Source organism: Pipra filicauda, unplaced genomic scaffold (genome assembly GCF_003945595.2).
Source record: "Pipra filicauda isolate LSUMZ 115617 unplaced genomic scaffold, ASM394559v2 scaffold192_size1418226_pilon, whole genome shotgun sequence".
Taxonomy (NCBI): Eukaryota; Metazoa; Chordata; class Aves; order Passeriformes; family Pipridae; genus Pipra; species Pipra filicauda.
Window position 1 is genome coordinate 140,963 of NW_024104301.1, and position 25,249 is coordinate 166,211.

Consider the following 25,249-nt stretch of genomic DNA (forward strand, 5'->3'; position numbering starts at 1 on the left):
AGATCGCTAGGCTCCGCTGCTGTGAGGGGAATGGAGGCTCCTCGGGTCGTGAGTGTCCGAGCGGCGCCAAGTCTCGCGAGATCTGAGCGCACCTGCTGGTCTGAGGAGCCGGGCGCAGCGTAGTCTCGCGAGATCTCTGGCAACGGCCGCCCGTGCTGCCCTGAGGGGGAACAGTGAGAAGGAGCCTCCGAACCTGCCCTGTGCCCTCCGTGTCCCCTCACAGTCCCCCTACCCCTCGTGACCACACCAGGGAGGTGTCTCCCAGCGCCCTCAGTGAGGCTCAGGCCCCCCTCACACCCTTCGGTGCGCAGGTAGCTCTGCCCGCCTTGCAGGTGTAGGAGTTCCTTTAAGGCAGCACAAGGACAGCGGGAAAGGCAGAAAGGCAGTGAAAGCCCTCAAAAACCGCTTAGTGAGGCCGGGATTTCACAAAGGTAGGGTTGGCTGCACTGAGACAGGAATGTTTATTGAGAGTGGATACAAAGAGCAAGAAGGAACAAGAAAACACTTGCACCTCACGGGTTTCACTCCCTGCTCAGGTACACACCGAGTTCAGTCTGCTCACACAAGAGGGACATACATATATGTATATATGGCAAGGGTATAGAGCCAGCTCTGTAAGCCAACAAAGAATTGTTACTTTATATAAACCCTCCTAGACTAAACAAGCAGTTCAATGATTTCTTGGGGGAAAAAAGAAGCATATCTATCAGATACAGATGGAAAGATCACACCCATCTCATGTGGGTGATTGTACCCAAAATAACCCATCTCGTGTTAGTGCTCAACTCACTGTATTTGGTATTTTAAAAAGATAAAGCCAAGTAATGTTTTTTTTTTAACAAAAGCTCCTTCAAACACCTTCTAAAAAAAATCTCAATGCGGAGTTACGTTATTTTTGCACCTAAATTTTGTGTGTTTAGAGGTTTTGCTGCTTTTTGTCTCATGAAGCTGCAGAAGTGTTTCCAAATTCCTGGAGAGGCTGCTGTCCTTTCCTTTAGGAGTTTTTCTGTGGAATTTTGATTGTCACCTAGAAGAAAAAAAGAAGAAAAAGTCACAAGTGATTTTTTCCTTGAGACTGTTCAGGGGTGGTCACTGGAGAGGCAGCAGGAGAGAGCCAGAGGACAGGGAGAGGTCTGGAGGCTGGGAAGGCTCAGGGAGAGGGGGAGTCTCCAGGTCTGGGTCACAGTTCTGCTCCAATTTGCTCTCAAGCACCAGAAGGAAGAATTGCAGCTCTCAGCCCAGCCCACACCAACAGGCACAGGTACAACTTGGAGCGCCAGCAGAGGATTGGGCACAGGGATACTCACATTTTTCACCTCCACATAGGCATCCAGCCCATATTCCCCCAGCTCTCGCCCGTTCCCAGAGGCCTTGTAGCCCCCAAAGGGGGCCTGGGCACCAAACACATTGTAGCAGTTGATCCTGGAATGGAAACCAAGGGTTAAACACCTGGAGCTCAGGAATTCTTCATGGAAGAGCCCTTTGGCAGCACATGGACAGCTGATCTGTTTGCAACAGAGGAAGGGAGGAGTATCTCTGCAGGATTTGTGTATTTGCCAGTTCTCTCAGACAACAGAATTAATTCTGAAATCTTATCACACAGAACATCATGGAATCTGTTACCATCTCTCATTGTCCCAGTGCTGCCCTCGCCCCCCTCAGAGCTCACGTACCAGAAGCACCCGCTCGTTCCCTCAGTACCAATTAAAACAAAGTAAAAAATAAAGACAGTGAGATCCTGGATCTCCAAAACCTTGTGCTAGAGCAGGAAACTGGTGTTGTAGTGCTGGTTTTGGCACAGGCTCAGGACAGAGCAGAACATCCTCTGCAGCAGCCACATCCCTGCCCAGGGATCCCATCACTGCTGGCACTCAGAGCCTGCAGCACTGCATTGCTTCTGCCCCATCCCATTCCTTAATTCACAGTGGGAGGATGGAAACTTAATATAAATCATAGAATCATGGAATGGTTTGGGTTGGGAGGGACCTTAAAGCTCATCCAAATCTACTTGCTGCCATGGGCAGGGACACCTTCCACTATCCCAGGTTGCTCCAGGCCCCATCCAACCTGGCCTTGGACACTCCGAGGGATGGGGCAGCCACAGCTTCTCTGGGAATTCCATCCCAGCCCGTCACCACCCTCACAGGGAAGAATTCCTTCCCAGTATCCCATCTAACCCTGCCCTCTGGCAGTGGGAAGCCATTCCCCCTTCTCCTGTCCCTGCAGGCCCTTGTCCAAAGTCCCTCTCCAGCTCTCTCGGAGCCCCTTTAGGCACTGGAAGGGGCTCTCAGGTCTCCCTGGAGCCTTCTTCTCTCCAGGCTAAACAATCCCACCTCTCTCAGCCTGGCTCCAGAGCAGAGGGGCTCCAGACTAAATATACTTCCAACCTAAATATATATTTATGTATTATTTATATATATAAAAAAATTTACCAACAGTTACCATCACAGCTGAAGTCTGACAGGACATTCAGTGAAGTACATGTAAAATTGGATCCAAAAGAGGGACAGGCTATCAAAGAATGAGCCCAGGGAGCCCTGGCAGCACACAGGGAAGCTCCCAGCAGCTCTGGGAGGAGGCAGAGGGAGCTCACCAGACTGTGCCAGCCCGCAGGCTCTGGGACACATAGTTGGCCTTGTCCAGGTCCCTGGTGAACACGGCAGCTGCCAGCCCATACTTGGAATCATTTGCTCTCTCAATGACCTCCTCGATGGTTTTGAACTTCAGGATCTGCATGACTGGCCCAAAGATCTGCAACATCCAAACAGAGCAGGTGGAAATCTCTGTGGAGGTAGATAAGCAGACACCTCCTGACTGCAGCCTCAATCTTTCTGGGTCTGTGCACAGCACCTACATTCTGCTTTTTATCCTACAGGTCCAGACCTTTCATATGGCAAATGAGGAAAATCAGGCACCTTTGGAGGGAAATAACAAATACTGGTTATTTTCCTTCCACATTTGTTGCCTCAGGTACATTCAATCTCCCTCTGGACAAGTCCAAAGTATGAATCATTACCAATCTAACAATTTGCTTTGTGTCAATACTTGTATTTGACTAGAAACACGTGTTCCTGATCTCAACATTTAAACCAAACCAAACAAACATGAAAAAATACTTTACCAACATCAAAGACTTAGAAACTCGGGGTCATGTGGGTGATGTGGGAGCTGTGTATGGGTGTAAGAAGTCACACAAGACACGAAATTCAAATATCACTTCCCCTATTCCGCAGGCCCCAGGATGTAATCGGGAGGGAAGATAATTCTAGGAAGAGTTTCACAGCTCATGAACACCCAGTGCCTGTAAACCTGTGGGGTTTTTGCATCAGAGGGGGCAAAGTGACCGCGAGTGAGAAGGTGAGGGCCAGGGAGGTGCTGCAGGACTCACCTCCTCCCTGGCAATGGTCATGTTGTCCTGCACGTTCCCAAAGACCGTGGGCTGGATGAAGTAGCCCCTGTCGGCAGCGGCGTTGCCACCACACAGCAGTTTGGCTCCCTCACGCTTCCCAGAGCTGATGTAACCCAGGATCTTCTTGAACTGCTCTTCATCCACCTGTGAGCCATGAGGACACACATCAGCTCCACCTCCACTGGGGGGAAAGTAGATTCTGCTCCCACCTGCTGTGCTCCAGCAATTCCCAATCACAACAGAGTGCCCAGCCAGCTTCAAAGGGAGCATTTTTAAATGCCAGCGTCAAGTGGAGGTTGTGGAATCATCAGAATGGTTAATTAACCTTTCCCCCTGCACAAGCAAGGAGATCATGGGACAGTTCAAAGGAGGTTAATCAAGAGACTGAAGGATAATTCCATTCTAATCTAGTGACACACTATGGCTCAGGATTGGGACTATTCCATGAGGTAACAGCTGAGGGCATTTCCTGCTCTTACCTGAGGCCCCTGCTCAGTTTTAAAGTCGAAGGGGTTTCCGACCACCCTGGCCTTGGCCTTCTCAACACTCCTCTCCACAAACTCATTGTAAATGTCCTCCTGGACGTACGTGCGGGACCCGGCACAGCAGCACTGCCCTTGGTTGAAGAACAGGGCGAAGTGGGCTTGATCCACTGCCCAGTCCACTAAGAGTGGGGAGAGGAGAGAAAACAAATCAGCAAACAAACCCAACCAAAGTCAGAAGATGACTTCTTTAGAACAATTATCACAGAGACTGATGGGGGTACAACGTCCTGTCAGTTGGCAGCGTTTTCCATGCTTTGGTGTGGCAGAAGTTACATACATATTTCCTTCATATGAGGGTCTATTAAGGCACCCCATACTAGACAAAAATACCTAATCTGAGGCAGATTACAGCCCTAATTTGAATTTGTCAGGTATTAAGGACAAATTTTTTTAGATCCAGAAGAATTTCCTCCCTCACTGCCATATAAAAGCACATTTCTTGGTTCATCAGGACCAAAAATGAGACAGTATGCAAGGGAGGAGGGAACCAGGGCTTCTTAAGTGTAGGGAAGAGTGGTGTGCTCCAAGAGAAACAGAAATTAAACCAAAAATGGAGCAAAGATCAGGGGAAGATACTGAAACAACAGGTTGTTGACAACTGAACTTCACAGCACTGGGAAAAAAAATTGGGACTGGAGCAGTGCTGATACTCTGGGTGAGACCAGCCCAGGGGAGTCAGGGCTGGACAGCAGAGGTTTCCTTTCCTTTCCCCTCCAGCTCTGCCTGCAGAAAGTCAAGGTAAAAGGCACAGATCAAACTTTACACAGCAGGGACTCACTGTCTGCATCGGACATGATGATATTGGGGCTCTTCCCTCCAAGCTCCAGGGTCACCCTCTTCAGGTTACTCTCTGCTGCAGCTTTCTGGATCAGGTGCCCAACCTGCAGGAGAGCAGAGCAGGGGCTGGAATTAACTCCTCCATCAGCAAAGCCTGGCAGGGCACTGGGTTTACACCTCAGTCAGCACTTCAGTAATAATCCCCTCATTGTCAGGGCTGTAAGGCTGCCCAGTTTCACCTCCAGTAAGAAGCAGCTTAAGGGAAACAATGGGAAATATTCTAAAGAACAAAATAAGAATAAGAGTCTTATGTCATGCAAAAAGAAATGTCACACCCTGGGATCAGCTGTGGTTTTTAAAATGAGATGTAGAAGGCAAAGCACCTCCAGTATTTTATACAGAAAAGGCAAACACCTCCAGTGTTTTATACAGCAACGGTGTTCCAGCAGCAAGATATTCCCTGCATCCCAAGGGCTGGAAGGTTGAGGTGCTCCCTTACCTCTGTGGAGCCAGTGAAAGCCACTTTATCAATGTCCATGTGGGAGGAGATGGCAGCCCCTGCCGTGGGCCCATAGCCAGGGATGATGTTCACCACTCCTGGTGGGAATCCAGCCTGACAATTCCCAGGAGACAGCAATGTTATTCCTCTTACAAATCAAGGATTTCACCTCCACCCCTCTGTTAGTGACCCTCAGTCAGCCTCCCACCAGGAACAGAGCATTTCCACTTCACTTTCACTTTGGGAAATTAAAATTGGTTTGGGGTTTTAATGCTCAGTTTGCAATGACCAGGACAATTCTCCCCACCCACATCCCAAGCAGTTTGGATCCATATATACACACACATATATATATATGTTCACTTTCTAATCACCCTGGAGCTCATTATTTAACTGAACCTCAAAGAGTCCTTCCCTAATCTACATACAGATTTATAAGGACAAAAGGGGTTGTTTTTTTTTGCTGAATCAATGCTAAGAGACCCAAGACAATCCAGCCTCTCTGCAGAGCAGCCCCTCCCTGTTCCTGTCACATCCCAGTGTGGGTGGATCTCTCCCCACTCCAGCAGGGGATGGAAGCCTGGCCTTGGCACTCACCTCTTTGATCAGACTGGCCACGTAGAGGCCACTCAGGGGGGTTTGCTCTGCCACCTTCATCACCACCACGTTCCCAGTGGCCAGGGCAGGCCCCAGTTTCCAGGCTTGCATCAACAGTGGGAAGTTCCACTGAAAAACAAGGAGGGATTTGCTGGTCTGAACTGGAAAGTTTCTGATTATTCAGTAGGTACCCAGTGAGCTTCATTCAAATCAGCACCTGTGGAAGCAGTCCTGGATCTTCCCAGAGCTGCTCTTCAATCTTTGCCTCCTTTTCAAGCACTGCAGGAAAACTGTACTCCAAAGTGTGAGCTGTAAAACCCCAGCTTTTTTTGAGGAATAATTTTTACCATAGCCATTAAATGTTCTTTTGAGGCATTTTGAAACAGAGCCTGTTTGTAATGACCAGGCAGCACATGCAGACCAAGGAGGTGTTTATGTGCAGCTCTTGCTCAATGCAAGTATGAAGAACATGCAAATACAGCACACAAAAATCAGACCCTGGCTGTCCCACAGAGAGGTAACACTATCCATGGCTCATTGTACAAATGTGTTTGCTGATACTGAAACCACCTTGATACTGAAATAACATCACACACAGAAAGCTGATTTTTGCCCTCGAGCTCTATTGCCTCATCACATGGAATTTTGGGTTTGATTCTAGGTAGTAGTTTAAACTTAATTGTGGTTCTGAGCTAGGTAACTGCTATAAAGGGGGTTAAATCCTTTTTTAAATTTTTTTTTAGGCAGCAGATACAAAGTAAATGTTACTCAGAGCCCATGAAATCAACTCCCAGAGCCAAGGAAGAGCCCTCCCAGCTGGTGCAAGCAGAGCTTTGTTTACCACAGAGAGGAAGCAGTGGTGCAGCAACAGATAGTAACTTTGTAACACTGAATTCTTGAAATGCTGCAGGAACTGCTGTTACATTTTACTTACTGGGATTATCTGTCCACAAACTCCCACTGGCTCATGTCTGGTGTAGCAGAAGAAGTCTCCGTCTAATGGGATGGTTTTCCCATGGAATTTATCTGACCAGCCTGCACAGTATCTGGAGACAATAATGTTTTGGTCACTGAATTTAAAACAACCAGTCATTACAGAATAACAAGTATCCTGTCAACAGAAAACAAGAGCAATTTCCTCCAGCTATTTGCTTCCTTCCCATTTTCAGTCACTTCCTAAAACACACCCCGATGCAAATATTTCCCAAAAAGGGGATGTTAAGGGTGGCCAGTAAACGCAAATATTTGTGTCTTCCACTTTTGCCAGCACTTTGCACAACATAAATTCTGCCATTCCTGTGCTGTTAACGGATCACGACCATTAGTGTGAGACCTGTGTATAACATGAGACAATGTATAGTTAACAAACCTTTGGAAAGCCACAGGAATTACGGCAAAAGGTAAACCCAAGGTGTCAGACACTCTGCTATGGGCCAGATGAAACCACCAGTCAGCTCCAGACCCCACAGCCCCTGAACGGGAGGGACCTGGTCCTACCCCTGCAGAGGTTTGTTTGCCACGGGCCAGCTGTGGCTGTCACCTCATACCCACCTGAGACACTTGACCACCATGTCCAGATCCACCAGGTAGGAGATGGCGTAGGGTTTGCCGTTGTCCAGAGTCTCCAGAGCCTGCGAAAGACAACAGCGGGTGAGGGGGGAAACTCAAGTGTACAGTTTGACTCGGTTTGTAATTTGCAGTCTGGATCTGTCCTGCATGTTGGCCTTTTGCTTCCAGCTTCCCAAAAGTACCTCTCCACCCTTTGCAGCCCTGTCCCAGCCTGAGCTGTGGGTGAAGCCCCTGGGACACCCGATGGACACCAACTCTCGTGGGCAGAGCTGGGTCACGGAGCACAACACTCACCGCCAGGTAGGCCCGGTCCCGCTCAATCAGGTCGGCGAGGCGGTGCAGCAGCTTCCCCCGCTGGGAAGCATCCATCCTCCTCCAGGGAGAGCCCAGCTGGAACGCTGCCTTGGCTGCCTTCACCGCCTTGTCCACATCTGCCTGCAGAGGAGGCCAGGAAGAGGGTGAGAAAGGAATAACCAGCCCACACTCTCTCTCTCTCAAAATCCACTCTCCAGAAGAAAACAACTCCTAGCCAGAGTGGCTGCTTGTGCCAGGCTTTCTGGGGACAAGAACCTGCAGCTTTGGCAGCTGCCTCACTGCAAGACACCATCAGCACATGGGCCACAGCCCCTGGGTTTGCCCTGGGACCACCAGCCCGGGCAGCACTGCAGCAGCACAGCCTCGCACAAACACTGCACTGGAGCCCACACAGCTTTCCCAGCCAGTCTGTATCCATGGGGAAGAGGGAACAGGATTGGTAGTGCAGCAGAGGGTGCAACAGCTGTGCAGCCACCACCTCCACCCTCACTCACACTGTTAGTTCAACTACAGGGAGTGCAAACATCATCAAGTTATTTCTGCAGTGTCACCTGCTGAGTTAATATTTGCATCGTAGAACCAGGCATGGAAAAAGCTCTGGAAGTGTGCTTTTGACACTCTTCAGGATTCAGTCTAGAGGAGTTTTTCCTTGATCGGAGATCTCCATCATTTTGTCCTGTCAGGCACTAATTGGTTTCTGGTTGGTTCTCTGTCCTGGCTTGCTGGAATGGTCTCGCCAGGACAAGCCAGGCTGCCACGGAGAACAAACAACAAAGGGTTTCCCTCACTCACCCCTCCCTTGGGGAACTCAAACAAGTTTCCAGACTGTAGGAAGAACCCAAAATTGCTGGGAAACACCATCTTAGCTCTACCACAAACTCTTAGCAGGGCCTTGCGTAAGGCAGGGGATGATTGTGTGACTATTCCCCACCAGTTCTTTTTTCAATTTTTTAATTTCCTAGGGCTGGGATTGGTCTCCCACTGCAGCAGAAAGGGGCTGTGAGGGGAATCCTGACCTTCTATGTCCTCTCTCACTGTGACTCTGTGTCACACTGCCAGCACAGCACCCACAGGACCACAGAGGTGTCTGCCTTCATCCCTGCCCATCCCAGCAACCTCTGCCCAGGACTGCTCCCAAACCTCCCAACTCTGGCTCTGCTGCACACCACATCTGTTCCTCTCTGCCCTTCCCAGTCCCGGCTTGGTGCTGGAAAGGGCAAATCCAGGTTCTGTTGAGAGCAGCAGTCAAGGAAGAACACAAGCAGCACTTGATGAGGTATTTGCATACAGAGCCCTTGCAGAGCTGCCCAGGTGAGAGGGGAGGTGGTGCCTTCCTCTGCAACCCCCCTGGACCTGCTCACACAGAAAACAAACCCGTCTCACCCAAACCACACTCACCTTATCACCCTCAGCCACCTGGCAGATGACTTCCCCCGTGGCTGGGTTGATGGTGGGGAAGGTTTTCTTGCTGACAGCATCGTGCCATTCGTTATTTATGAAAATCTGCAAAGGAAAAGCCAAGCAGAGCTAAGGCTTCGAGTCAGAGCCCAGTGAAATCTGGGGGAGCTTTGTTTGATGGCAGCTGAGGAGGCTTTAATTAAAAGGGCTTAACTTGACTTGTGTGGGGTCCAAACCTGCACCAATATGAAGGAGATATTTTAGCCTAAAAGCACACAACAGAAGACACAGCCTCGAGCTAATCAAAGAATTCACAGCTCAGCAAACAGCATGAGAATTGGAAGCAGTTCCCATCTTGGGAAAACCTTGCAACACCTGGAAGCCTGGCTGGAGGTGTGCAGGGATACTGGGAAACTCAGGAGACTGAGCAGTGGGAAAATGCTTTAGACACAGACATACAGTTATTCGATTTTGTACAGAGCACTAGAGTTTTTGCAGCATTTCTTACAGTCTTAAGGGTCTTTTCCAACTTAAATGATTCTATTATTTCCCAGATTAACTGATTTTAGGCTCCCACGCACTGTTCTGAAACAGAACCAGGTGCCAACAACAGCTTTTCACCAATTCTTTCTTTCTTTCTTTCAAAGGGTGAATTTGTTTTCCCAGGTCCAAAACAGGAGCGCGAGTGCAAAGATCGTGGTGCTCGCCCAGAACTCGCCGAGCATTCGGCCAACCACCGCCAGCCTGGCCACAGCCACCGGGGAGGAGTGGAATTCCTTGGGAGAGGAATGCTGCCTTCCCCAGCACCCCGCACAGGTGATCCCACAGCGTTTGCTCTGGAACAAGGGTCTGATCTCTGCAGACAACCAGCACCCAGCCAGGCACCTTCCCCTCCTCATTCCCATTCCCAGAGTTTCCTCCTTTTCCCGATGCTGAGCCCACCGGGGGATGGGGACAGAGCCCGATGGTGGCGGGACCCACACTCTGAGCCCCACAGGGCACCCAGGGAGCTTTTCCAGTGGGATTTTCCCGCAGCACAAGGTTTCGGGCCCAAATCTCCGGGGGCTCCAGCGCTCCCAGCGTTCCACCGGGATGTCCCAGCCCCGCACGCGGACAGGGCAGCCCCGGACCCGGCGGCCCAGCCCGGCTGAGCCGGGACCAGCGCGGCCCCAGCACGGCCCTACCTTGTTGAAGGCGATGTCGGGGCGCGGGTTGGGCGCCGGGATGGGGGAGGCGGCGGCGGCCGAGAAGGGCGCCCGGAGCTGGGCCGGGCAGAGCCGGGAGCTGCGCACCAGCGCCCGCAACATGCTGAGCTGAGCCGAGCTGAGCTGGGCTGGGCCGGGCCGGGCCCCGCTCCTCGGGGCGGCCCCGCTCCGCCCCGCCCCGCCCACCTCGGCACGGCTCGGCCCACGGGGCTGGGTCCCGCACGGCTCGGCTCGGTGCTGCCTAGAACTGACTTGGCGTGACTTGGTTCGGATGGAATCGTCTCGATCCAGTTCGGTGCGGGCAGCGCAGTTTGGCTCAGCTCGGCTCAGCACGGTCCCGTTTGGATCAGCTTAGCGTGGCTCAGCAGGACTCAGCTGGGCTCAGCTGGGCTCAGCACCGTTCGGGTCAGTTCAGCCCAGCTCAGTTCAGTTCAAATGAGGCTTGGTTTGGTGCACCGGGGATGCCTCATCAGCGTCCAGCAGCCACACTGTCCCTGCCACTATCCCTGCCCAGGGAACTTAGTGCAGGAAACAATTAGGAAAAATGCAGAGAAAAAACCCAAAAGCATCTCCCTTGTGCTGGTTACTTTTGTGGGAAAGTGCTGCGATGAGGGAAAAGCTGGGGACCTGGCCCGTGGATGTGCCACCACTACCACGCACAAGGGAATCCAAAAGAGAAGCTCCTGTGTGTCTGGCAGTGGGACAAAACCACTCAAGTGCTTTCACAACAGGGACATTACTCAGTGCATACAAAGGAGAGGCTTTGTAAAATCACTCCCAACAGTGGCTCAAGGCCTTTTTTTCTTGTTTGCTTAAGATGCCTTGTGCAACTTCAGGCTCCCAAGTGCAGGGAACGGGGGTGTGCTCACGTTATCATCACCATCACTAAGGAAGCCACAGACCAAAAACATCAAGAGTTTTTAACCTCTCAAAGAAACCTGTGGTATTACCCTGTGTCTGACTGCACTTTTTTGGCTTCTTCAGTGAGGGGTCTCTGAAAGGTCACAGGGATGGCTCTGGTTTATAAAAGGTGCCACAAAAATTGCGGGATATGTCAGTTCAGATATAGTTTCCCCCGGTGTCCTGGAAGACCTAGGGTGCTGAAAGTCTTGCTGGAGGTTCCTGCATCTGTGGTTCTCCAGGCATTTCCCTCCCTGCTGTGCAGGGAGGAACCACAGAGCCCAGAGACGCAAAATGCCTGCCCAAGGTTATCCAGCAGGACTCAGATTAGGCTGTGTGTATCCTGGATCAGCTGAAAAGAAATCCTCTTGGGCAGGATCTCCTCTCTCATCCCTGTCCCCCTGTATCCCCTGAAGGGTGATCGATTCCCTTCACCACTCCAGACAGCAGGTCGTGGACAGCCCTTTAGGAGATGGCACTTGCAAGGACGACTTGTTCCAACACAGTCTCCATGCTGTTACAGACCTGTACTGTTAAACCACTGTGGGAGATGCCAGACAGACCTGTTTTACCTGCAGAGATGTGCCTGTGTCTCCCAGAGGGAGCAGGTCAGGCTGTGTATCCACAGGGCACGTCACAGAGCTGAGCTCCAGCTCAGGGTAAGCCCCCATGTGTGTCCTGCTGATCCCGTGGTGGAAAATGGATGACATTGAGCGCTAGCCCTGTGTTAATGCTCCTCTTGAGCCCGTTTTCTTCCCTGGGGCTTAGCAGACAGACCCAGCAGCACTAACCCACCTCGATGGCAGACCCAGCTCTGAGCCCTCCAGGGGCTGCGATTGAGCCTGAAAGATGAGACGGTGGGAGGTGCAGAAGCCAAGTGCCTGCTCAGAAACCATCCCAAGTGCCTGAGCTGGGCAGATCCAGGCTCAGATACAGGCTCCCTCCCTCTTGCACAGCAGAGCCAAGTGCCTGAGGTTGAGGTGGAATTTCACCCCAGAGCCTGGGAGAGTCCAAAGCTCAGGTTACCAGCTTCCCTAAACTCCACGACCCTGGTGTTGGGCAGCCAGCATGGCCACCCCAGGGCTCCTGGAAGTGCCCCTTGTGTCCCTGAGAGCAGGGATGTGGTCCCCACCCATGGCAGGTGGATGTGGCCTTGTGAAAGTGGGCTGTGAGGCTGTGCCCATGCTGGAGGAGCTGGAGAATCCAAAGAACTGTGCCCATCGCTTTAATATTGAACTAATACCACACATAAAGAACCTGGAATTACCATGATTGTTCCCACAGTTCTCCCCTTGCTCTGACCTCCCTGAAGTACTGAAATCACCCATTGATCTAGACTGCATCTTCCATGATCCCTGAAGAAACCCAGAGAGACCCACTGCAGTCACGGGACAATGGAGTCCTCCAGTTCCAGGGGCCAGGCACTGTCTCAGCTCCAAAGTCTCCCCTGAATCCAGAGTCCTTGAGGTCATTCCTGACCAACTCTCCCTGCTGCGGGACTGACGCTCTGGAGCCTCATGGTCCAAGGATGATTTTGCCCCATATTGAGCTGGGTAATAAAGGCACTGAGCACAGATAACAACAAACAGCACTGGAATTGGGAAGCTCACAGGCTGCCCTTAGCACAAGGGCCTCTCCTGTGCCAGAGTGGATGGTTTAGTTTTCCATCCGAGGCTCCAAAGGACTGGGACCCTCACGGGACCCTCAGCCAGATGCGGAGCTCAGGTCCAAGGGAAGCACCAGGCTGGGATCTGCACTGTGGAGATGTTCTGCTCCAGAGACCTGTGGGAGAGTGAGATCAGAGCCCAGATGGGCACAGAAAGGGCTGGAGGACCAGGGCAGGATGGCAGGGAGTGCCCTGGGAACACAGTGCTGGGGAAACATCCTCCTGGGAGCCCCATAGGACAAATCACCCCTCATGCTCACAGGCCCCATGCTGCAGTGGGGTGGAGGAGGCCCTAGGAGGGAGGGGAGGTCCCTGTGTTGTTTTTTTTGAGTCAAGGAAGGCTCAAGCGTTAGGTGTCTGCTCACCTGGCTGCCCTGATCCACAGCCTGTACAGCCACCAGAGCCTCTGCTTTGGTCCTGGCACGCTCTGCCTGGGGGAAGAGTATTATTATTATTATTATTATTATTAAGACACATTAGGTGGTCTGGTGACCCTGATGTCCCTCTGATAGCCAGTCTGAGGGAGAAACTGAACTCCTCTGGACAGGATCTCCCCGGAGAACTGTGGGGACAGGCAACCTTTGGGACCAGCAGGCAAGGTCTGCTGGCTCCTGGTGTGGGATGGGGCAGGATCAGCTGAGATCCTGCCCTGTTCAGCCAGGAGTGCCTCAGCCAAGGGCTGCAAACTCCCAGGAATAAACCCGTCCCAGCAGTGCCAGCTGGCACAGAGCAGCCTTGTCCGTGCCCTTGGCCCTTGCCCAGCCCAGGAGGACTGTGGCAATTCCAGGCCAGGAATATTTGGCTGTTTAACCCTTCTCTGCATTATCTTTCTGCTGCAGGCAGCAAGACTCCTCCCCTGGCTTTCACAACAGACTTCCACAGCAAAGGTTGGCAGTGCAGGGACGATGCCAAGGGAAAGAGCAGTGGGATGGATGGGGAGATGGCAGGGATGAGGGGGCTCCGTGGTCCCACACACAAGGAGCAGTGTCTCCACAAGCCCCAGGCATGGAGTAGAGAGAGTGTGACTGTTCTGATGTTTGGCAAAAATGAGTGTTTCTAAGAAGGGTGAGGAGATCTGCTCATCCCGGCACTCCCAAATTCTCCAGAACTGCTGCTTCCCTGCCCTTCCCACCTTCCCAGCAGATCAGCTGCTAAGCACCCTGAAATGCTGGGGTTTGCTGGTTTCTGCCAGAGCACAAGGAAATGCTTTGGAAGGGCAGAACAACAGATGGGATATGTTTTTGGCAGCTAAAAGGCAGTTAAGTAACCCACTAGAATTTGATAAAGCCACTAGAATAGTTTAGAGTATAATCTCAGTGGCAGCCCAAGGGTGGGGATGTTTGCTTTCATTCACACTGAATGAGAGTTGTGGAGGTACAAGCAGCTCCCTGGCCTTCTGAGGGACCTCTCAAGGAAGCACCAGAGGGACACTATGAAGGGAATTAGCTCACTCTTTCCCATAGAGAGTCAGCAGCCGAGGCCTCCCTGATCAGGGACAGGGAATGAGCAGCCATCTCCTCCCTGGACTGGCAGGTTGGAAAGCCCAAGCCCAGCCAAGCTCTGGACACACCATCAGCACTGATGGCAGGACTTGGTGGAGCAGCACCAGTAATTACAGCTGGGCTGGCATTAATCTGCTCCCCTTGGAAGGGAGTTCCAGCTTCTGAAATCACTGTTTCCCAGGATATGAACTCTGTCACAGCCATGGGAAGCCAGCCCCCTTCCTCCAAGCCACTGGATTCTGTGAGTGCCAAATGTCTGATGTGATCAGGAGAGCAAGGGCAGAGGCCACGATCCCCACCCTGGGGCAGGTGCAGCAGAGCAGCTCCAGGGGGGAAGATCTCACCTGCAGTTCTGGCAGAGCACGTGGAGTCCATCTGGGCTGGGAACTTAGAAAGCCCCACTGTATTTTCCAGCTTGAAGTGAAGATCCTGGGCCATCCCCAACAGGCTGATGGGAGGAATGACCAGGGGAACCTTGGGCACAGGACGTGCCCAGGTGCTGTAACTCCTGCTAGGAAATGGCCCTCGCCCGGCCCAGGTGCTGGAATGTCGTGCGAGCAGCTTTGTGGGGGGGAGGCTCTCAAACACACGGAATCCTTCCTTTATGGCAAACTCCCAAGCCAGCTCAGCCACAAACTCTGCATCCTGAGGGCTGCTGTCACCTGGGGCTGGGCTCCCTGGGGACGAGAGAGCAAGACTTGTTTTAAAGAGCCATTTCTTACGTAGTCACATCCCAAACAGCACCACGTGCCCTCGTCTGGGCCAGCCCACAAAACCCTCTCAAAGGGATGTGAAAATAACATCCCGTTTTTCTCTGCTGAGGGCTCCAAGGCCAGAACTGATGTGTGCAGATGAACAGCACGAGAGTTCCCACCACCTCCCTGTTCCCGAGCCCTTGGAGGAGGCTGGTGCTGAGTTTGAAGGTCTGAGAGCTCCACCTGTAGGACACGGCTCTGGGCTCTCAACTGTGAAAGAGGAGACCTCACAGCAACCTCTGATCCACACAAACAGGAGCAGACTGTGCTGGAGCAGGGAGGCAGCCCTGTGCTTTGCAGGACACTATTCCTATTCCTCTGGAACACACATCACTGGATGGCTGCTTCCCGGCCGCTCATCAGAGAAACAAGATCTTTCACTCTGAGCCCTCATTTCCCACAAGAGCTCTCTTCTGGAAGCACGAGAGTGCCAGACATGCCACACTTTGCTGTAGCACTTGGAATTTCAGAGTTCTCGGGATTCCCAGCCCGGAGTGCCCAAACCCTGCTGGTCTGACCTCCCTCGCTCAGAGAGGGAGCTCTCCCCAGAGCTGTGTTGTGTCTGTGCCCTGTGCAGGGCAGAGCTGCCCTGGCTGGGCTCCTCACCTGCCGCACAGCGCTGGTGCCGCCCCTGCAGCGCCACGGCCAGGCGGAAAAAGGCAAAGGCCATGTAGAAATTCCAGTTCTCCGGGAGCTCCACTCCCATGTGGCCGCAGTACATCTGGGAATACTCCTCTGCCGTGGGAACTCCCAGCTGCCTCAAATCACATTTCCTCAAGCCTGGAAGGTGTGAAGGGGTGACAGTGAGTCAGCTGACAGTGAGGAGCTCACAGCTCCCTAGGGATGCCATGAGACCTGTAGCAGAGCCAGGCAGATTCCATGGAGGCACCTGCACCCATCCAGGACCTGCACTGGGGCTGGCTCCATACAGAACTCTGGGGTTGGACACCAGCCCGTGCAGGTGAAGTGCACACAGGGCAGTTCTCTTGGTGAGGGTGAGACTGTGAAAGCCGTGACTGACAGAGATTCCTCCTCAATGATGGAAGAATTTTCCTCTCAGTTTAACCCTACATTACTCCTTTTAACAAGTGTATAATTGTGGACAAACTGTTCCTGGTGTGGTTCGCAGCTTTCCCGCCCAAAAAAGTTGCCCAGCTTCAGAGCTGAAGTGAGAGGGCAAGCAATGCAAACCCAGAGCCCTTTGCAGTGAGCCCAGGTGCCAGCTGAGCTCCTGGGGCACAGCTAATCTGTTCTGAGCTCTGTTCCTCTCTGTATCACACTGGCTTTGCCCCTCTCTGTACCTCTCCGAGCACTAAAGTGAGGTGGCAGGAAATAGGCCATGCAGCTATTCGCCAAATCAGAGAAGGGATCTCCTAGAGCTGCAAACTTCCAGCCAAGGACAGCAAGGACTTCTGGCCTGTCTGGATGAAAGACCAGGTGGTCCATCCTGTATCAGAGGGAAAAAAAGATCAGAAAAGTCTCCAGAGGGGGAAAAAAATCCCAATGCTCAGCAGCAGTAGGTGCTTTCCAGTGCTCTTCACTCTCTTCAAAAATTGCCAAGTCCTTTGGGAGGCTGCACAAGTGGAACATTAAATTTCTACAAGCAGAGGACGGAGGTTACTCAGTAGTGAACTCCCTGGTTAATGATGAAATGAACTGTGCTTTGGAGAATGAAACCAAGTTAGTCAGAGCCTCAGACCATCAGCAGATGTTACAGGACAGGCTAATCATAAACTGAAGCACACAAGTTACTGTCCAGGGGATGCTCTGATCACTTTAAAGGCACACAGCCACCACAGACCCTGCTCTGCCATGGGCTGTAGATTCTGCACAGCCCTCACCAGTCTGAGCCCCAAGAGAGGGCAGGACTTCCCTAGGGAGCAGCCATGGTGGGCAGCCACCCTTCCAGGGGCAGAGAGCTCCTGCAGCCTTGAGGGAAGGAGCCTTGGGCCAGACCTGGCACACGCCTCCATTGCAGCCCTACAGCGCTGGCAGGACCCAGCCAGGGGCTGGCAGCACAGAGGCATCACTCAGCATCCCTCCCCTCTGTCCCAGCCACCCCACTCCATGACTGCACCTGCAGCACTGGCAGGATTTGCCACCCAAACTCTTTCAGCACCAAATGCCATTAGCAAGATGCACCAGGGCTGATTTCTGGGTATTGCAGAAACAGCTGATGATCTTCCAGTGTTACACCAGTGTTTGCAGCAGTTGGGTGAAGGGAATGCTGGGGAATGCTGAACCTGACCCAAGCCCAGCTTTTGGACTGCTCTGAAGCTGTTTGTGTGTCACTTTACACTCCCTGTCCCTCTCTCCTGCCTGGGATGTGCTCCAGGGCAGTACCTGAAATCACCATGTACCAGTGTCGTCTTCTGAGACTCTGGAAAATGCAGAGGCAGCCACTGGATGAGTCTCTCCATCGCTGGGATAATGTGAGTTTCCACAGCTCGGTACTGCTTTGTCCAGGTCTCAACTTGCTGCTGAATGTAATTACCTGGAACAGGGAAAAGGGACTGGCACAAAGAGGCTTCAAAAGGGATGCAGAAAAAGTCCAACAGTCAAGCAGAACTCAGTACAGCACCCTGAGTTTAACTGCAATTTCCAGGGGTCTTGTAAATTGTTAATTGGGCACTGGATTTAATATTCTGGTGGAAATAATCTGATCCTGGACAAATCTGATCTCCACCAGATCCGGGAAGCTGAGCTGGCTCTGCAGAGGCACTGGAGGAGCTGAGGAGGTTTGGTCAGAGATGGCAGCAAACAAATTCCTCCCACAAATAAGTTACTCCATAGTGCAGCTTGTGTTCATGGCAGGAAGCTCTGGGAACTCCTCACAGGAAACACCGACTGGAGGATCTAAACAGCTCTCCAAACCCTCCCACCACACCTGGAGATGCAGACACTGGGCTGCCCATCTTCCCTTTCCCCACTGCCCATCCAGCCTATCCCTTGAAATGCTGACACACAGGAGGAGATGGAGGATCCCTGGCCTCTCACCGTGCTCCCCGAGGTCCTGCAGCCTGGCTGCCCTGAGATCCACGCCGTGGATCCTGGTGAGGATGTGGCTCATGGCGCGGTACCGGGCCTGGCGCTGGTGGGGCGGCAGCGCCGGCAGGGACACGTCGCGGTGGACACGGCCAGGGCAGAGCTCCATCACGTAGAAAGGTGAGCCAAGGGTGCTGGGGAAGCAAGGGGGGGACTGATGGGACTGAGTTCATCCTGCTACTGCCACCCCTCAAAGCTCACCCACCCCTTGAACGTGGACAGGGGAAGAGCAGCCTCAGCAGCACCTGAGCACTCACCTGAGCCCCACCCGGGCTGGTGTGTGGTGGCACAGAGCTGTGCCATGATCAGCGCTGGTCCCTCCAGCCCCTGGAAGCTGAGCTTGGAGGCTCCAGCAGCAGCCCTTTCCCTGCCTCCCTGCAGTGGGTGTGGAGCTGGGCTGTCAGGCTGCGCACAAACACCAGGAATGCTGGACACACATTTAACTGCAGTGCAGAGACTGCTCCTGCAGCCAGCAGAGATCTGAGCTGCCTGCAGGCTATGAGGGGTGTCCTGGTCACAGATTTGCTGCTGTCATGGCTGTCTGAAGTCTGGCAGTTTGAAAAAACCCCTCTTCATTGCAAACCTGAGCACACTGAGTCAGTAGGAAGCCCTACAACATTGTTTTATAACTGCTTTTCAGAGGGAGCATTTTGATTAATTGCTAAAACAGGACACACCTAAACCAAGCCAAATAAAAGTGTTTCTGTCCTTTGAACCTCTAGAGGCTCCTCCAGCCCCAGACATGGCAAATGCTAACTATACCAGTGCACTCTGTGAGCTCTGGCTCCTTCTCTCCTCTCCTCATGTTTGGGGGAATTTGGGTGCAGTTGTCAAGCACAGAGCGAAAGCTGGGATCAGGAACATGATCCCAGGGCCAGAATTACCTGCTGTCCTCGCAGAGAGCAAGTACAGTGGGAACAGGAACACCAGCCTCAGAGAGAGCCTTCAGGAGCCTGCCAGGTGAGTCAGAGAGCTGGGTCAGCACAGGGAGGCAGGAGGGAATCAATACTGGAACACATCCTTGTAGGCACACACACATCAGAGTCCTGTGCTCAGTGTTAAATACACTACAATAACACGGTTGGGGTGGGTGAAAGAAGAGCACCCAAGCCTTCATATGGGCCACAGTCCTGGGATCTGTCCAACACTCTGGAAAACAAGGGGAGATCACAAATGATCCCCCCTAAAAGTCCTGCAGCTCTGTTGCTGAGCACACCTTGCAGCAGGACCCCTCCCATGTGAGGCATGGCTGCCTCTCACCTGTATTCCCTTGGGACAGCAGGGCCTGAGGGACTGGGGCTGTCAGGAGGCTCCTTCTCCTTCTTCAGCACCAGCAAACGATCCCCAAACTTGACCAAAAAGCTCCGGCTGGACTCTCCATGGTCAAACTGCCTTAACTCCAGAGGGCCTGAGAGTTGGGAGCAGAGGGTCAGCACTTCTCCGGGTTTTACAGCCCCTTCCTGTACCTGGGTCTGAGATCCCACTCTGTGTCCCAAACCCCTGGGAGTAGCTCATAGATGGCTTACAGGACAAGAATATTCTTGGCATCTCTTTGGCAACTTGTGCTCAACCCCCCCCCCAAATGAGGAGGTCCTAAAATGCTGTTTCCCATTTCTGGGAAACAGTGATGGATCACTGAAAGCTGGATGCCTGTACTGTTTGAAGATTAAGAGCCTTTCATTAATATTACTTTTCAATCCATCTGTCGTATGATGGAAAAAGCCAATGGCTCCAGAATATCCAGGCTTTCCAACTGAAGGGCCAAACCCACTGTGATACCTGTTGGGTGGGCACCCAAAACATTTTCAAGGTACTTTTGCAGTTGATCCTTTGGGATTTCCATGCCTGGTCCCACTGAGCGAGTATAGGGGACAAACCCTCGCAAAGGAAATCCCAGATGGGTTTCCAGCTCTTTGAGTGCTGCCTCCGGATCATCGACCTGAAAGCAGGAGGGAGAGAGAAACACTGGTGGAGGATAAAATTTCCTGGGAAAGAAAGAGCCCTGCACAGTTGTGACGCATTTATCTGTGACTCCAATGGCACTGATCCACTGACAGCAATTCATGGGTCATTCCCTGATTCACTGACACACAGGAATTCACATATCATTCCCTGCCAACATGGAGCTTCCTGCCTTGGTCTCTGTCTTGGACATGTACCTGTGATGGTGGCATAGGCACTGTGAGCCTGGGATAAGACCTGGAATTCCCTGTGTGCAGTCCAGGGGAGCAGAGTTCATTCTTCCCACCAGTCCCACTCTTGTCCTTCCCCCAGTGGTCCCCCCACCGAAGTAAAACCCTCTGTGCTCACTGTCTCCAAAGCCTGGGGGCAACCTGTCAGTCCCAGCTGACACATCCCTGAGGCCTCAGAGCTTCCAGGAATTCATTACATAGAGCTTATTTTCTCCCATCAGGTGGATGTGGTTGGCTCAGCCGTAGGGTTGGGGCTGGTTCTCCCATAGGGAACTGAGGAACAGAAAGGAGAAGCGACTTCTCCAAGGTTCCACTGGCTGTAGGGTTTGGAGCTGGGAATGAAACAGAGCAGTGCAGACTCTGCCAGTAATGCCTACTTTAACCCCACCACATCCTGCAGGAATAAGGACAGGACGGAACAAAAGGCTTGGCAAGATGAGTCAGGCACTGCCCCTGAAAATATGGAGCCGTTGAAGCCAAACACTTCTGGACTCCAAATCCATCCCCAAATCCCGCCCTGGATGAGTTGCTTTGTACCTTCACTGTTTTCATGCCAAGCTGGGCTGCTGCCTCCAGGTTGTGGCTGCTGCTGTCAAGGACAATGGATTCCTGGGGCTGGACACCCAAGCGCTCCAGGCACAGCCTGTAAATCCTGGGATTTGGCCAGTGAATTCCTTCCTGATGGGATTCAACCACCTACAGCAACACCAAATGGATTATGGATGAGCCTGCTGGGACCACAGACAGCTGTGCAGTGTTGGGAATGGAGATGGGAGGGTGGGAAATGGAAATGGAGGTGGGTGGGTGGGAAAGAGACTGACAGTCTAATTAACATGAGGGATAAAGGACACGGAACGAGGGCCTGCAGCTGGATGGGACGTGATTCCAGTGACTGTGTGGGTGCCAACTGCCTTGGCTGTGGCTCTTCAGCTCAAATCAGCTGAACAGGATCAGCCAGTCCTTGGATGGAAGATATCCAACGAGATGTCCCCATGTGGGAGACTCACTGGGTATCCCAGGCCAATTGCTAAATGCTGTCCAAGGAAGCCTTGGATGGCAGCACCTTCCAGCTCTGGAAAAGTGTCCTGACCACTGCACTCACCAACCACCCCAAACCAACCCCGACAGCAGCTGAAGTGTTGACCACAACCATCCACCCAAATCCGGATCAAAAAAGTGTTGAGTCAGTCTCTGAACCCTCATGACCATGAGCAATCCAAGCACTGTTTCCTCCCTGCTTTGATAACACTCCAGGAATAAATATTAATCCACTGGATGGATATAAAGCCAACAGTAATGGAAATCCACATTCAATTATTTTTTCCCCACTAATTGCTGTTGCCTGCTGTTCCAAAGCACCACACACATGTGGGCTGTGATGTGGAGAGGTTATTGAAGTGCTTTGAAACACCCTGTGGTGACAATCACACAGACATCTCACCAGAGCATCACCCACTGCACCAGTGTCACCAGGAACACACAGAAAGCTGAGCCAATAATGGCATAATGTTGACAAGATGACTTTAAACAGTCCCAGGTTTTAAATGCATTAATATGACTCTTCCTTGCATATTTTGTTGTCTCAATCAAGGTTATAAAACAAGCTTTAAACTCCTGAAATTCAAAGATTTGAGCGGGGCACACAAAAAAAGCAAATTTTCTGTCATGCTGAGCCAAGTCCTCGTGTGCAAATGATGCCACTGGAACCAGCCTTGAGGTTCACAGAGAATCTTCTGTGTCATCTCTGCAAAGGTGAGGTGTGTTGGGAAGGAGGGCTCTGCTGGGAGAGGGGTCTGTGCTGGGAGAGGGGTCTCTTCCTGCTCCTCAGCTCACACAGATTGGCATGTTGGGGTACTGGGGTTTTTTGTAGTGTAGGGGATGTTTTGCAATTCTTTGAAGAGTCCTTACTCTTTCAAAGTTTTTTTGTTTAAAGCAGGCAGGGGCACTGGGTAATAACATTTATTTTTGTATGCTGTTCCAGCTTCCAAGTCCTGTATTGAAATCACTGCCTGTGCCTGTTACACAGAGACTGTGGTTGTGTGGGCACTCTGATTTTCCAGAGTCACTCAGCCCCTCTCCAGGGCCCAGTCCCTCCAATGAATGATGCCAGGAAAGGTTTTCCCAGGCTCTTACACTGCTCTCTATCTGCCTACACCTGCTGCTGGTGCTGCTCACTTGGTACCTGCATGGAAAGAATTCCAGTTTGAGACTGAGGAGCAGAGCCACATTTAGGATCCAGCAGAGCCACATTCAGGATCCATCCAGCCTTACCACGTCGAAGTGCCGTCGATCCAGGGCCAGGAACCTCCCTCCCTTCCCCAGGGATGAGCTGTTGCTGAGCAGAGCTGTCTTAAGCCCTTCTGCTCGGACACACTGAGCTGCTTCTGCCATTGTGGGGAGCTGTTTTATCATCTCAGCCCGGATTAAGTCCCAGAGAAAAGAGTCCACTGGAACACGGACATCTGCCTAAGAAACCAGAGAAACCCCAGGAATGATAATTAGCCATAAATGGTTTTTAAGCAGGGATGAAAATAAAAGTGGTTGGGTGGGTAGACTGCCTGATCACCATATCTTGCTGTCCTACTTCCTCTGGCAGCAGGAGGCAGGCAGGGGATATCCCAGCTACATGGCTTTGCCCAAATAAACAAGTGTTCTCACATTACTGATTCTACAGAGGCAGCAGAGGAGATACAGGACTGATTTTGGGAAAGAGAAATGCACTGGGACTGTGCCTGCCATGGGATCAAGGCAGGGTAGAGACAAACAGTGACTGGGGAGGAACCTGCAGTTTACACTGAGCTGTTTCAAAAGGACGTTATTCCAAGAGGATTCTTGCTCTGTGTCCCTGGGGATGTGGTGGAGGAGCTTCTACTGATCTGAGAATCCTCCCTGGAGACTACGGTCTCCATCCCTCCTGTCCATGTATGAACTGACAGCCAAAGCCTCCCAGCTGCTTTCTGACTCTGAGTTCTCACCTGGGCTGATCCAAGAGGTGTCTTGAAATCAGAAAGTTACGAAAGAAGCTGATGGAAATTAAAGGAAATTTATCTGCCTGCCCTGCTCAGGTATCAGGGTGATGGTGGCAGTCAAAATCTGCCCTGCTTAGACAGCAAGGCTTCCTAGATTGGAAAATCCAGACCTTTCCAGCACAGGATTTCTCTTCCAAGCTCCTCCTTCCTCACTGAACCACCACAGCATTCTGTTTCCATGCAGCCAGGAAGCACAAGGAGAGGAGGAGGGGGGATTGGCTTACAATCTCAAAGCACTGCTGTCCCAATTCCTGCAGGAACTCCACAGCTGTCAGCTCTCCTCTGGAATACCTCCGGGAGGGACTGTTCTCCCCTCCAGACAGCAGGGCTTGCTGTATGGTGCCAGCTGGAATACAATTCTGGGCCTCCCAGTCTACAGAGTGAAAAGTGAAAAAGCCAGGGAAGAGCATGTAATGGCATCTTCAGAACCGGGAAATCAGCTTGGAACCCTCTGAGGTGGATCCATGGCCCATGAGGATGGATGTGCTGGACTGGGGTGATGGACCCAGCACACAGGGAAGGGTTTGGGCATTCCAAGAACTGCAGCACCTCATCCCTGGTTTGGTGTGGTATCTTTGGAGGGTTCCTAAAGGTGCTCAAGGACTGCACCAACCTTGGGTGGTATCACCTGGTGGCACTACAGGACAGTTACCAGGTGGGTTCGGGGTGGGTACTGTCACCTCTACGACTTGTGATGGCACAACAGGTCCCATCCTCATCATCTGGGGTGTCTCATGAGAACCAGGGGAGGGTCAGGTTGGATTTCAGGAAAAGGTTCTTCCCCCAGAGGGTGGCTGAGCACTGAACAGGCTCCCCAGGGAATGGTCATGGCCTCAAGGCTGCCAGAGCTCCAGGAGCGTTTGGACAACACTCTCAGGGACAGGGGGGGATTGTTGGGGTGTCTTGGGCAGGAGCAGGGGGTAGACTGGATGATCCTTGGGGGTCCCTCCTGAGGACATCCCATGAGCTCAGGACTGGGAGCACACACCTGTGGCTGTGCTGTGGGGGTCTGGGAGCAGGACCCCGCTCTCCTCAAAGATCACGGCCCTGTAATGGCTCCACCTGGACCCGTGGCACCGGATCAGCCCCCGCAGGAGCTGCTGGATCCTGACACGGAGCAGGGCATGGGCAGAGCTCCTCAGGAACATCCTGAGACACAAGGGGCTCCAGGGAAACTCAGAGCTGGCCTGGTCAGAGGAGAGAGAACAGGGCACAAATAGACAATTAGAGGGGTGAAAGTTTATTCATGGAATCGTTAGGACTGGAAGAGACATTCAAAATAAGTCCAATCTCTGACCAAACCCCACCAGTCCCACTAATCCATATGGCAAATTGCCACCTCCACTCGTGTTTTGGACACTCCCAGGGATGGGGACTTGGGGACTCCACCCTGGGCAGCCACTGAGGTATTCATTAATCACGCACACTAATTGCTAATTAGCAATTGGAGCAGGTGGGGCTCCCAGGGAACAGGACAAAAGGAAGCTGTGCCAGAGGAGGTCCAGGTTGGACATCAGGTAGAATTTCCTCATGGAAAGGGTTGTCAGGCATTGGAAGGGGCTGCCCAGGGAGGTGGTGGAGCCCCCATCCCTGGAGGTGTCCAAGGAACGCCTGGACGTGGCACTCAGTGCTCCGGTGACAAGATGGTGCTGGGTCCCAGGTCGGCCTCGATGCTCCCGGAGCTCTTTCCCCCCCCAAATTCCCCGGAATTGCCCCCAGTCCCAGCCCCGCCGCCCCCCGGGCTCCCCCGTCTCGCGAGAACATACCCGCCTCTCGCGAGACCCCCCGCGGCCGCTCAGCCCCCGCTGTCGCTCCGCCGGTGCCGGCGCGGCCCCGCCGCCGTGAC

At 52.5% G+C, this 25,249-nt stretch overlaps 2 protein-coding genes and 1 long non-coding RNA gene across 7 annotated transcripts; 1 reads left to right on the forward strand and 2 right to left on the reverse strand.

Annotated features, from left to right (window-relative positions):
- The first annotated feature begins 122 nt into the window (after positions 1–122).
- Positions 123–13,464, forward strand: LOC113984685. 5 transcript variants are annotated; one of them, XR_005563203.1, is made up of 5 exons: positions 123–431; positions 3,234–6,010; positions 6,571–7,477; positions 7,565–9,925; positions 11,132–13,464. It is a non-coding gene; the product is annotated as an uncharacterized LOC113984685 (long non-coding RNA). The 5 variants fall into 5 exon arrangements; XR_005563204.1 differs by having other exon boundaries at positions 7,565–7,854; positions 9,776–13,464; XR_005563200.1 differs by having other exon boundaries at positions 7,565–13,464.
- Positions 433–10,479, reverse strand: ALDH2 (aldehyde dehydrogenase 2 family member). The gene is made up of 13 exons (XM_027714890.2): positions 10,294–10,479; positions 9,110–9,214; positions 7,691–7,831; positions 7,379–7,458; positions 6,762–6,873; positions 5,828–5,956; positions 5,231–5,344; positions 4,733–4,835; positions 3,889–4,073; positions 3,389–3,553; positions 2,594–2,751; positions 1,308–1,422; positions 433–1,027 (listed from the first exon to the last, which is right to left on the reverse strand). Exons 1-13 carry the CDS (start codon positions 10,414–10,416, stop codon positions 995–997), a joined length of 1,563 nt encoding a protein of 520 aa, XP_027570691.1. The 5' UTR covers positions 10,417–10,479; the 3' UTR covers positions 433–994.
- Positions 12,812–25,244, reverse strand: ACAD10 (acyl-CoA dehydrogenase family member 10). Its single transcript, XM_039380333.1, is given in 16 exon segments — positions 12,812–12,996; positions 13,246–13,311; positions 14,727–14,787; positions 14,789–15,059; positions 15,744–15,917; positions 16,439–16,584; positions 17,481–17,631; positions 18,135–18,316; positions 19,067–19,135; positions 19,443–19,590; positions 19,962–20,121; positions 20,912–21,070; positions 22,646–22,840; positions 23,628–23,776; positions 24,392–24,590; positions 25,170–25,244. Coding segments are annotated over 15 exon segments (2,169 nt in total). The 5' UTR covers positions 24,552–24,590; positions 25,170–25,244; the 3' UTR covers positions 12,812–12,918.
- Positions 25,245–25,249: the final 5 nt, after the last annotated feature.

Coding starts and splice junctions, on each gene's coding strand:
- ALDH2 (XM_027714890.2), bottom strand. CDS start 10,416: ATGTTGCGGGCGCTGGTGCGCAGCTCCCGGCTCTGCCCGGCCCAGCTC. Junction 6,874..7,378: donor ATGGTGGTCAAGTGTCTCAG/GTGGGTATGAGG, acceptor TATTGTCTCCAG/ATACTGTGCAGGCTGGTCAG. Junction 1,028..1,307: donor CCTATGTGGAGGTGAAAAAT/GTGAGTATCCCT, acceptor TTTTTCTTCTAG/GTGACAATCAAAATTCCACA.